The sequence below is a fragment of the Tetranychus urticae genome, chromosome 1 (genome assembly GCF_039701765.1).
Source record: "Tetranychus urticae isolate SD_2017Ah chromosome 1, NJAU_TeUrti_SD_1.0, whole genome shotgun sequence".
NCBI classification, from domain to species: domain Eukaryota; kingdom Metazoa; phylum Arthropoda; class Arachnida; order Trombidiformes; family Tetranychidae; genus Tetranychus; species Tetranychus urticae.
Window position 1 is genome coordinate 13,641,798 of NC_142958.1, and position 12,458 is coordinate 13,654,255.

The 12,458-nt window shown below is 33.1% G+C and overlaps 4 protein-coding genes across 4 annotated transcripts; 3 read left to right on the top strand and 1 right to left on the bottom strand.

Moving 5' to 3' along the window:
- The first annotated feature begins 716 nt into the window (after positions 1–716).
- On the top strand, positions 717–2,073 carry LOC107361212 (malignant T-cell-amplified sequence 1-A). The gene is made up of 4 exons (XM_015927987.3): positions 717–844; positions 930–1,180; positions 1,504–1,708; positions 1,786–2,073. Exons 1-4 carry the CDS (start codon positions 834–836, stop codon positions 1,865–1,867), a joined length of 549 nt encoding a protein of 182 aa, XP_015783473.1. The 5' UTR covers positions 717–833; the 3' UTR covers positions 1,868–2,073.
- Positions 2,074–2,121: 48 nt separating this feature from the next.
- Gas41 (YEATS domain-containing protein 4 Gas41) lies at positions 2,122–3,544 on the bottom strand. Its single transcript, XM_015927986.3, has one exon. The coding sequence runs from the start codon at positions 3,257–3,259 to the stop codon at positions 2,141–2,143; it is 1,119 nt and encodes a 372-aa protein (XP_015783472.2). The 5' UTR covers positions 3,260–3,544; the 3' UTR covers positions 2,122–2,140.
- A 923-nt stretch (positions 3,545–4,467) lies between these two features.
- On the top strand, positions 4,468–6,011 carry LOC107361393 (uncharacterized UDP-glucosyltransferase YjiC-like). The gene is made up of 2 exons (XM_089266268.1): positions 4,468–4,570; positions 4,652–6,011. The coding sequence occupies exons 1-2, from the start codon at positions 4,542–4,544 to the stop codon at positions 5,901–5,903; spliced, it is 1,281 nt and encodes a 426-aa protein (XP_089122394.1). The 5' UTR covers positions 4,468–4,541; the 3' UTR covers positions 5,904–6,011.
- A 571-nt stretch (positions 6,012–6,582) lies between these two features.
- On the top strand, positions 6,583–8,171 carry LOC149094622 (uncharacterized). Its single transcript, XM_089266269.1, has 2 exons — positions 6,583–6,635; positions 6,718–8,171. Exons 1-2 carry the CDS (start codon positions 6,607–6,609, stop codon positions 7,967–7,969), a joined length of 1,281 nt encoding a protein of 426 aa, XP_089122395.1. The 5' UTR covers positions 6,583–6,606; the 3' UTR covers positions 7,970–8,171.
- Positions 8,172–12,458: the final 4,287 nt, after the last annotated feature.

Consider the following 12,458-nt stretch of genomic DNA (forward strand, 5'->3'; position numbering starts at 1 on the left):
AAATACAACTCTGCCTTTACACTCATCAAACAAATCAACCTCTTCGATGGGCTACAATTGTCAAATAATGTATACCAAAAGCTTCTTTTCTTTCTTCTCCTTGACCCGGTCTTTGGTACCGTGTGACCTGTTATTTTTACTTCCATTATTTACACTCAAGTTGAAATCTCAACAAATCTTCCATGAACCATTCAATACCTGATAATCTTTATTCCTTAACTTAAGTTAAGTATGCCTTGAAAGGCTGTAGGGACAATTTTTCCTTCTATACCAATATAATAGCAATTAGTACATGTTTTGAACTGTAATTTGTCCTCTATTTTTGTATTGTTTTCTATGATAATCAATATTTTAGCTTAAAGTTGATTTTATTTTCAAAATTGCATAAATTAAAGGATTTAAATGATATTTTGATCATTTATAAATTCACCAGAAAATGTAAAATTTGAATAGATAGTTGAAGAAATCAAATTTCTATAAGGTCTGTTGACAACTTATTGATTACCACTGTTGAACTAAGAGATAAATTAGAGCTTAATAAATGAATCACAGTTTTTCAGTAATTGAATTGAATTTAAATCTAAACTCTGATGATGATTTATTTGTCTTTCAATGTGATTGGGTAAAAAAAGTAAAGTTGGCTTTCTGAGGTGAACCATGTGATTGCATTGAGTTGAGTTGCTGAGTCGGATTTGTTGTCTTTTTCATATTATTTATTTCTGTTTGCTGTGCTTTTTATACCTCTCTTTGTTTCTTATTTATTTTATTAACAATTACTAAATCAGTGAAATTTGATTTTAGACAGTTTATTAAAGGCTTTGTGTTATTAGAAGATGTTTAAAAAGTAAGTATCATGTTGACATTAAATCTAAATGCTTCTCTTATAATTTCTCAACACACTCTCCATCCCTCTTTCTATGTGACTACAGATTTGATGATACCTGTGTTTCTGGGACAACTCAATTGAAATCATCAGTTCAAAAAGGAATCCGTAACAAGCTTATTGAACAATTTCCTAATCTAGAAGAAAGTATCGATGAAATTATACCTAAAAAGGATACCATTAAAGTTGTTAAATGTCAAAACCATGTTGAACTGTTAATTAATGCAGCTGGTGAACATCTATTTTTCCGTCAAAGGGATGATCCATATATTCCTACTTTAAAATTGCTTCATAAATGTTCGTATTTCACCTTCTTTAGTAATCTGACCATTAAGTTGATCCATACTATCACAAAAATACAAGCCATGTAAACATGACACAATTGCTGTAAGGTTTGGTGTAGTTGAAGCTTATAACCATGACTATTTTGCCGGCACTTGATATTAGCTGAATTTCATTCAATGGCTGATTTGTTCAATTGGCTAATTATGGAGTAATCTCCATGCATAGAACTGGGACAGTTCACTCAGATAACCATAGTTTTGTTTTATAATGTGATTTATTCATGATATGTAAGAGGTAATTGATATAAATTGTACTAATTTTTCTTTATTCTACAGATCCTTTAATATGTCCAATAATGCAAGTCGATTCTGGTGCTATTCAATTCGTACTCCAAGGAGCCAACATTATGTGTCCCGGTTTAACTTCAAGAGGAGCGATTATGACTCCAAATTTACCAGCCGGAAGTGTAGTTGCAGTTTTTGCTGATGGGAAACAGCATGCTTTAGCTGCAGGAATCCTCAAAATGTCATCTACTGATATGTAAGTTTCATTCAACGTGTTCTGGAAATGTTTTATGTACAGAATTATTTATCTGCTTTTAAATTTAATTTTTACAGAGCCAAAGTGAACAAAGGCATCGCTATTGAAAGTGTGCATTATCTGAATGATGGCTTATGGCGATTGAAACCAATCAGATGATCAATATCTTAGTCAACAACTCAATTTTTCAAGCTTTAAGAAAATATGGCTATTTTAATGGCAAATGTGGTAAATGAAGGATCTTTTCAGATGGAGTTTCTATTTCTTAAAACATAACTTCACTATCAATCATTAAAATATCAAAATTAAAAAAATGAATCTTATTAACTGATGGATTAAATGACCGAACTGAGGATGGAGTTCAATCTTCTTTGTTAGTTGATTTAAAATAATGAATTTAGTTTCAAGTTGAATTTACAAAAATAATCAAATTTATTTAGTGTCAGTTTGCAATTGTTCAGTCGGGACTGTTGCAGGTTGTTGTTCCATAGGTTCGTCTACTTTTACTTCCTTTTCTTGTGATACTTCAGATGGTTGTGACAGTTCAATTGATGAGGACTCTGGTTGCTGTTGAACTGGTTCGACTGTTTGTTTGGATTCCGTTTGTGGTTTAAGGATTTCTTGTTGAGTAACAGGCTGAAGATCAGCGATATTTTCCATTACTTGTACTTGTTGCATGGGTTCATCCTGAGGATGTCCTGGTTGCTCTGGTTGCTGCTGTTGCTGCTTAGATTGTAGTTGTTGTGATTGTGGTTGTGATTCCTGTTGAGGTTGTTGTTGTTGTTGAAGCTGTGACTGTGATTGTTGCTGTTGAGATTGTTGAGAATCAGACGTTGTTGTTAGTGGAGTTGCTGGTTGTTGTAATTGAGCTTGCTGCTTCTTTTCTAGTTCTTGTTTTGCTTCAGCACTGGAAATATTTTCCTTTAGTTTAGCTATAGTTGTCTGTGTTTGTTTTAGTCTATCCTTCAATTCTTCAATTTCACTTTTAACTTTAATTTTGGCTGATTGGATTGATGCAATGGTTTTTGTTTTTTTGTCTTCAAAATCAGTCTCATGTTTATAAGGTCCTATGGTTAACTGCCTAGTATTTGTCAACAACTGCTGCATCATAGCTGATGGATCTTGGAATATAATCTCGTCATAAAATTCAGAGATGATGTACTTTTTAATGTTGATTTGTTTACTTATAGGGTCCGTTTCAAATAGTTTAAGAATGTGATAAATGGTGATAGGTCTTTCATTTGGATCCATAAAGTATAACTTAATCGAGACTTCAAATTCCCCCCAACCAGTCTCAGTTACTTCAAAGGGTGGTTTAGTTACGATCCTGTTTGGATTAGTATAACTCTCATGTAATTTGAAATGGACTTTCTTCACATAAGTTGACATGTCTTCATTTTGAAATGGTTTAACATAAACATTCCAGCTGTGTGTATGGCCATCTTCTTCTCGTTTTTTACCAAAATGTCGAGCAACATTACCATAAACAATCGGCTTGACAATAGTTACACCTTTGATCCGTCCACCACAATCAGGTCCGTAATCACTCATTATGTTAGTAAAATATTGTTGTCCAAAGAAGAACGGAATAAAATAACATTAAACAAATAAAAACAAACGAGTGTTTGTCGAAGAAAAGACTTTCTTTCTTTATTTACCAATAAAAATGTTTTTTTTTCATGTCCGATCTATCGCTATAAAATTCGATATATCGATAGCTTCAATGCTTTCTTAATGAAGCTCACGACATGGGATTTTCATGGCAACTTTGTCGATAACTTGAAATTGGTATCAGAAGGAGTTGATTCAAGAGTAATCAAATGTTTCTTGACTCCTCAAGGCATTTACACTTGAAACCAGTAAGTAAGTAGACTCTTTGATAACGCTAATAGTTGAGCAAAGTATGCCAATTGATAGCAAAACAGAATCTGAAATAAAGTCTAACATATTTTTGCTGATTTTATCAATTGTAATTAACTTTATCACTTTCGGTTTGCTAAATTAGTCAGTTATAAGTGAAATTATAATTTGAATTGTTTATTCACCACACCCACCAAATGATTCACTAGTGTTTCAACAATATCAGTGAACCTGTTTTATATCTGCTTGAAGCCAAAACAATTTTTCTTATTATTACTTTAAATTAAGAAAGCGATCGAAATAAACCGAAAAAAATGAGAAGAAACACTTGAACCATGAAAAATTTCCAGAATTAGATTTAGTTTATTTCCCTTGAATATGTAAGAAGTTTCAGGCAAAAATAGTCTCAACTTGAGCGATTCGATACAAACCACGACCGAGATCGACCTTTCGTTAAATTATTAATGATGGCTGCTTTTGTTTCAAGAGCTTTATGACCGAATTTTGCCAATTATGCTTTTTCTAATCAATCATATATTGGAACTTTTTCCATGTTGATTGTTCTATTCATAGTTAAAGTAAAACCTTTCAGGGGTTGGACAAGCATCGATCATCTTAAAGAGCAATGCTAATTTTATGCGAACCCTTGCGAATTGACAGATCTGATTTGTCAGAAAAAATCAAATAATAATAATAGCACTCAAATCGCGTTATCTTTCGCAGCATTGTTTGTGATCAATTGAAATATTAACACCTCCAATAAATGACTTATCATGAAAATACAAGTATCGGCCAATCAATCAGTGATGATAACGAGTTATCTTGAGTGGGAAATAACCTTCATTAAAATAATATTAACACTGCTCATTTTTAACAAATTGGTCTGTCATTTATTTTTTTGATCAATTTCAGTTCATATCTTTAGCTTACATTCATTTTTATTTTTGATTAACCTTCATCGAAATCAAACAAAATGAAAATCTTTTTTCTTCCTATGGATGCGTAAGTAAACAATTTACTGTATTTGAGTTTTAAATTTTTCAAATTTCGCTGTAAATTTATTTGCATTTTTTTCATTTGAAGTCATGGCCATGTAAATGCTTGCATTGGTTTGGCACGTATGTTAAAGGATTTCGGTCATCAATGTGTTTTCGCTGTTCCTAAACGATGGTGTAAACCAATTGAAGAATACGATTTTAAGGTTGAAATCTTAGACGATCCAACAGTGCCTGATGATCAAGACTTGCAAAAAAAGTGGGGAACTTTCATGAGCCAATATGCTCATACGTTCAGCAAATCTCCGAAAGAACAGTTTCTTGAGCTGATTGCCCCTGCAAGTGTTGCTTTTATTGATTATGTAAAGATAATTAATGATCAATTGCCAGCACTTCTTGAGTCAACAAATCCAGATTTTATAATTATTGACTTCTATGTGATGGTTCCTTCGGTTATCAATTCAGGTAAACCATGGGCGCTTCTTTATTCGTGTAACCCTCTTAGGGCATATGAAGGACCAAATGTACCACCATCTGGTTTTGGTTTACCAATTGATACCGATCAAGCCACAGGAATGGGTCTTAAAATGTTTATGGCTGACGCTATGAAGGATGTCAAAAGCAGCTTCGATGAATGGCTCGTTTCTAAAGGAGTAACACCAGAACCTTTTGTTATGATGAAGCCATCGCCTTATCTCAACGTATATGCATTCCCATCAGATATTGATTATACAGAGTTTGGTCCAGTTCCTGATAAATGGTTCAGACTTGATCATATGGTTCGTAAAGTTCAAGATGGACCACTTGGATTTGATGAAAAGTTTTTCGATCGCCCAGGAAAGAAGATCTTTTTTAGTTTAGGATCAATGGGAGCTGCAGATGTTGAACTAATGAAACGACTCGTTGGTATTCTTGGCAAATCAAAACATTTGTTCATTGTTTCAAAAGGAGCATTCCATGATACATACGAATTGGCTGAAAATATGGTTGGAGGTAAATATCTAAACCAAATGGCTATTTTACCTAGAGTTGATTTGGTCATACATCATGGAGGTAACAATACGTTTATTGAAACACTTTACTTCGGCAAACCTTTCATTGTTTTACCATTATTTGGGGATCAACATGATAATGGGCGAAGAGCTGAGGACAAAAAGATTGGTCGATCATTCCGTCCACATCACGTTACTGAAGATGAATTGTTATCAGCCATTGACGAGTTGTTGAATGATGAAGAGTTGCACGAAAGAGTGGTCAAAATAGGAGAAAACATTCGAAATTCAAAAAGCATTGAGGATTTCAACAAGAAAATTGAGAAAATAGTTGCAGAACACAAATAATTCATTGTGAATCAAAATGTGACTTATTGTCAGCAAAACTATGATTGAGTAATAAATGATAAGTTTCGAGCACTAGAGTTACTCGAAATTCATCGATGCCATTTCAAATCTGAACTTTGATCTTATTTAATCAGGGTTAAATTTCTTGATTACTGATTGTAGATGGTTACACCTTTGATCCGTCACAATTAGGTCCTCATTAAGTCAGTAATATATTGTTGGTCTAAGAAGAACGGAATAAAAAACATTAAACAAATTCATAAAACTAATTAGATGAAAAAACACTAAAATTAGTAAAATTCAACTATTAATACTAATATTACTAATAATTAGATTGAGTTTATAATATCATTTTATAAATGTAAGGAAACTTCGTCAATATAAGAATTTTTACGCGAAAATAGTCCCAATTTTAGACATTCTATACGGATCCGAACCGAAACCTTTTGTTATGTATCAATGATGGCTATGGTTGCTTCTGTTTCATGAGCTTTATAACTTGGTTTTCTAATTATGTTTACTTCTAGTCAATCATAAAAGCATAGGCTTCATAAGATGAAGCTATGAAAATCAGAGATTAACACTGATTATTTTTTACGAATGCGCGTTCCATTTATTTTTCGAGATAAATCAAGACCTTGGTTGATTATATCCTTAGCTTAATTTCTTAGTTTTTGATTAACCTTCATCGAAATCAAACAAAATGAAGATCTTTTTTCTTCCTATGGATGCGTAAGTAAAAAATTTATTCGATTTGTTAATTTTTTGAATTTCGCTGTACATTTATTTGCGTTTATTTTCTTTCTCTTCGAAGTCATGGCCATGTAAATGCTTGCATTGGTTTGGCACGTATGTTAAAGGATTTCGGTCATCAATGTGTTTTTGCTGTTCCTAAAGGGTGGCGTAAACCAATTGAAGATCAAGATTTTAAAGTTGAAATTTTAGATGACCCAACAGTGCCTGATGATGAAGACACACAAAAAAAGTGGGGAACTTTCATGAACAAGTATGCTCATACATACAGCAAATCTCCGAAAGAACAGTTTGTTGAACTTATTGTCCCTGCAAGTGTTGCTTTTATTGATTATGCAAAGATAGTTAATGATCAATTGCCAGCACTTCTTGAATCAACAAATCCAGATTTTATTATTATTGATTTCTATGTAACGGTTCCTTCAGTTATCAATTCAGGTAAACCATGGGCACTTCTTTATTCGTGTAACCCTCTTAGGGCTTATGATGGACCTAATGTCCCACCATATGGCTTTGGTTTACCAATTGATACTGACCAAGCCACAACGATGAGTTATAAAATGTTTATGGCCGAAGCTATGAAAGATGTTAAAAGCAGCTTTGATGAATGGTTGGTTTCCAAACGAGTAACACCAGAACCGTTTGCTATTATGAAAGCATCGCCTTATCTCAATGTATATCCATTCCCTGCGGATCTTGATTATACAGAGATCGGTCCAGTTCCTGATAAATGGTTCAGACTTGACCATATGGTTCGTAAAGTTCAAGATGGACCACTTGGATTCGATGAAAAATTTTTTGATCGCCCAGGAAGGAAGATCTTTTTTAGTTTAGGATCAATGGGATCTTCAGATATTGAGCTGATGAAAAGACTCATTGGTTTTCTTGGCAAATCAAAACATTTGTTCATTGTTTCAAAAGGACCATTCCATGATAAATACGAGTTAGCTGAAAACATGGTTGGTGGTAAATATCTAAACCAAATGGCCATTTTACCTCGAGTTGATTTGGTCATACATCATGGTGGTAACAATACATTTGTCGAAACACTTTACTTCGGCAAACCTTGCATTGTTTTACCATTATTTTCTGATCAACACGATAATGGTCGAAGAGCTGAAGATAAAAAGACTGGTCGATCATTCCGTCCACATCACGTTACTGAAGATGAATTGTTATCAGCCATTGACGAGTTGTTGAATGATAAAGAGTTGCATGACAGATTGGCCAAAATAGGAGAAAATATTCGAAATTCAAAAAGTATTGAAGATTTCAACAAGAAAATTGAGATAATAGTTTCAGAAAACAAATAATTCATTGTGAATCTAAGTTAAACGATGCCAAGTCTGAACTGTAATCTAATTTAATCAAGGTCCAATTTCTTGATTACTGGTTGTAGATGGTTACACTTTTGATCCGTCCACCACAATCAGGTCCGTTATCGTTCATTTTGTCAGTGGAATATCATCCGTCTAATAAGAAAGGAATAAATAACATTAAACAAATTAATATAAACATTGATTGTCTAATCGACAAAGACTTTCTTTATCATTAATGAAATGTTTTTTTTTTGTGTTCAATCTATCGCTGTAAGCTTCGATAGATCGATAATCTCAATGCTTTCTTGAAGAAGCTCACGACATGGGATTTTCATGGTAACTTTGTCGATAACTTGAAATTGGTATTACAAGGAGCTGATTTAAGAGTAATCAAATGTTTCTTGACTCCTCAAGGTATTTAAACGCCAAACCAGTAAATAAGTAAACTCGTTGATGACGCTTACAGTTGAGCAAAGTATGCCAATTGAGAGCAAATTATGAAATAAACTTCAGCACAATCACTTGCTTTATCAATTGTAAATTACAATTTGTAATTAACTTTATTATATTGGCTTACCAAATTAGTCAGTTATAAACATAAATATATATATTCAACATCAATCTTAATCAGATTTTCATAGTTTCATCTGTATCATATTAGCATAGCTAGGCAGCCTTGAGTGCAGCAAGAGCTTTAATTGCCAATTGTGAATCCTTGTGCCATGTTTGGGCTTTCTCCAATTGAACTTCTGGTGACACCTCGTTTGTTTCAAAAGCAGTCGTCTGTATGATATCTGGACAGGTTATCGGTGACATAGATGTAAAAGATGGCTGATTACCACAATCAGTAGTAGAAAAAATTTCATCTGAATTTCCTTCCATCGATGAATCAAGGGTTGGAGATGGCTGCAATTGTAGTGTAATACCTTCTGGAGGTAAACATAAAATTAAGTTATTATTGGATACCAAAAGATTGGAGGGCACTTGAATCACGTTAACAGTAGACGGAAGTTGGATCAGCTTTACTTGAGCATTTTGAAGTAAATCGTTTCCAGCAACGTTATCCTCTAAAGGTGTAATATCAACCTCACCATTAACACCATAATTAGAAACTTTAAGCTCAATCATATCATCTCCATTAATCATAATGGCTTAAACTTTCACATTCAAACAGAACAAGGTTTAAATTTCACCAAGAGTATAAAGAATAACAATAATGATTATATATTTTATCAATATAGATATATTAATAAATATAGTATATAGAAATGTACTAATATTATTATTGTTAATTACAGGCAAAAACAAATAAGTAAACACACAAAAAAAGATGAAGGTTTGACTTTGAGGTTAAACTTTGAATATTTCAAAGGACTAGATTTGTACTTTGACTGTATACTTCGATAGAGGCAGATTTTCAACCATCGATCGATCAAAGTTAATAGTTCGAGGTAAGATAAAACTGTTCAATTAGAATCAGCAATTATTGACATTTAAACAAGCTATGTGAATACAAAAACGCGTCAACGATGTAATCATTCCCATGGTTACAAGGCAAAAACCTGTAAACACAAGAATCGCTCGATTCGATTGTAAACAATTATGCGTGACATCTGATGGAGTTTAAAGTAACAAAATGAGATGCAAATTTGGGAAAAAAATCAAAAAGTACAAGTTTAGTGGGATAAGAATACTATTTGATTGTTTAACACAATTAATTTGTAAAGAATCAGTGTAAAGCTATTGATGAACAATTGAATTGTCAAATAATTATTTTTGAACAATGATTTAACAAGAAAAATTAGTTCTTGTAATGGGTTTATAAATGAAATGAGAGCAATCAATTTTGTCTACGACTCAAAGAGGATGATCATTGGGAATCGATTGCTTCCTTCTGGACAAACTCTAGACGGGTTAGGAATCTTAGGCTGACCCCCTAGGAGCCCCTAACGCTGCAGGCTTAGTTGTATTTGTACAACCCAAAGTTGTAGTCGTAGACATTTTTTTAAATCAGTCATTAATAATTTATTAATATCGTCTACTTTTGTTGGAATTGTTTTTAATAGGGAGAACGATGCAAAAATGAAGCGATGGATTTTTTTAATTTTCAGCTTTTCTTAATGAGCATCAAAAATAAATGAATAGATATTTTTAAATTCCTCTGAATAGTTCCGGTTACTGGTAAAATCAATAAAATCGACAAAAAATACATAAGTATTTTGTGCACAATATATTGCACAGACAGTAATGATTTTAACATCAATGAATAGCACTTCTTGTAAAGATGACGACTTTCTGGCAAAAAGTATATTTATAATCAACATTGTTGTTTTAATTTTGTCGGATTAACTAGCAGTGATCACTCAGTTATAACTCATCGAGTCTTATGCAAAATTCATGAAAACTGAATAAAGGATAAATAAATTTGCAATTATACTCTAATTGTCAGAAAGTATGAAGTTTCAAATATAATAGTTTTCTTGAGATTGGAATATTTACACATAATGATACAGGTTTGAGATTTTTTAACATGTGTAACATGGAGATTAATACAACGCATAGCTTACATGAGTCGGTATTTTGAATATTTACAACATAAATTAGCAACAGGGCAAAAAGAAAAATTGAGAAACATTGAGATACAAAAGATATAAATTCTATAAATCTTTCACAGAACTAATTTGATGAAACAGTCTGCGACACGTTGATCCCTTGGAAAGTTGTTCATCATTTTCTTTACACTCGCGTTGTGGTTCCACCTCTAATCTGGCGTAAAGATTTTTTAATTCATCAATTTCTTTCTTTTGTGTATCAATAAGACGGTGATAATATCTCTTGTATTCATCTAATTTAGATTTCATCCTGGCTTCTGAGTCGTCCATATCTTGATAGTACGAAGGTGCACTTGAAACGGTCATTTCGACGTTTTTCGAAATCATTAAGGCTCTTTCTAGGTCCTCTCTGGCCTCCACCATTGATTCTCGTTTTTGATCAAGTTCAGTGAGACGATCTTCGAGGTTGCAATTAATTTTAACCCAAAGTTTCCTCAGTGGAGCGAAAATAGTATGTAATTTATAAGATTGAAGATCTGGAGATTCAATGTCAGAAAATGAGTGAAGGTACTCAATAAACTTATTTACATATTCCTCTAAATGTTTATTATAAGATGTTTCGATTTCTTCCTTTTTCGTTTCTTCTATTTTTCTGATAGCTTCTTTAATGTCCTTTTCAAATTGAGCTGAATAATGAGTTTCGAGTTTCTTTATCCACGGTTCATGAGCATTTTTCAAAAACTCGTTGGTTTTACTGACATTCTTTTCAGTCTCCTTGAGCTTCTCTTTGAGTTCCAAGTTTTCTTTTTTAATTGAAGCTAACTGAGATTGTAATGAAGCGATTTGAGTTCGCCTGGTTTGTAGATTCACAAGACATTTTTCAAACTCTTCTTTGATGTCTTTGACATAATCACTTTCTCTTAAGGCCGAAGATGTTTTTTCACATTTACAATCCGAGTTTGATGGCACTGTCGATTGATTTGATAGTTTGACTTCCAGTTTCGCTATCTCTTGTCGCAGAGAGTCGATCTCATTGTTTTTCGTTTTCAAGACAGCTTCATACTCGACTTTATTGCAGGTTTGCTGAAGAATTTCTTCGTATCGCTGTTGTAGATCGTCCAGATTTGATTCTTTTTCAGCCTGTCGATTATTGAGTAATTTGTCTTTTTCCAAAAGTTGAGCCTTTAGCTTGTCAATATCTGCTCGTTTACTTTCCAATTCATATTTCAAACCTTCATTTTCTCCTTTCAACACTAACATTTCATTCTCATGCTGGTTTCGGAGCTTAGATAACATTGCTTCATAGTTCTCTCTTAGTCTGACAGCCGAGTCACTTTTAGCCATAACACCAATTTGACGGTTCAACGATTCAATTGTAGATTCAGCCAGAGAAAATTTCGCTTGAGCCTCAATTTTAGCTTCACTTTCAGATTTTAGTTGTATAGTCAAAGCAGAGATTTTCCCTTCAAGTTCAGTTATTTCGGCATCTTTAGCTTGACACTTTTTCTCCAACAATTGGTATTGATATGAAAGGCCTACATGATCACCATTCAGTACATTTAACTGTGATTTGAGAGCTGATACTTGATCAGACAGCTTTTGATTATCATCCAACATATATTGCACATGTTTGTATGACAGTTGAGAATAGTCATCATTGTCTGTATTTGTAGGATACTTTGTTTTAACTGGTTCATTTCTGTATGTTTTTCGAAAGCTTTCATCACTGTATTCGGAAAACGTATCTGATAACATTTTCCCGTAGTTTGAAAAATCTTCATAAGGTTCATATGAGTTAAACCTATCTTTACCATCCTTTGTGTACACTTTTGGAGATGACTCTGGTGTAGAAGAGGGATAATCCTTAATTGAACACGAGACAAGAGAAGCTGATGATGCCTCTGATGAGGCATAATTCATTGAGTACATTT

What these genes read in the sequence shown, in the direction of transcription:
- LOC107361212 (XM_015927987.3), top strand. An exon ending in TTTAAAATTGCTTCATAAAT is followed by an intron (nt 1,181 to 1,503) that starts GTTCGTATTTCA and finishes TTTATTCTACAG; the next exon opens with ATCCTTTAATATGTCCAATA. An exon ending in AAAATGTCATCTACTGATAT is followed by an intron (nt 1,709 to 1,785) that starts GTAAGTTTCATT and finishes TAATTTTTACAG; the next exon opens with AGCCAAAGTGAACAAAGGCA.
- Gas41 (XM_015927986.3), bottom strand. Translation starts at nt 3,259, where the DNA reads ATGAGTGATTACGGACCTGATTGTGGTGGACGGATCAAAGGTGTAACT.
- LOC107361393 (XM_089266268.1), top strand. Translation starts at nt 4,542, where the DNA reads ATGAAAATCTTTTTTCTTCCTATGGATGC. An exon ending in TTTTTTCTTCCTATGGATGC is followed by an intron (nt 4,571 to 4,651) that starts GTAAGTAAACAA and finishes TTTCATTTGAAG; the next exon opens with TCATGGCCATGTAAATGCTT.
- LOC149094622 (XM_089266269.1), top strand. Translation starts at nt 6,607, where the DNA reads ATGAAGATCTTTTTTCTTCCTATGGATGC. An exon ending in TTTTTTCTTCCTATGGATGC is followed by an intron (nt 6,636 to 6,717) that starts GTAAGTAAAAAA and finishes TTCTCTTCGAAG; the next exon opens with TCATGGCCATGTAAATGCTT.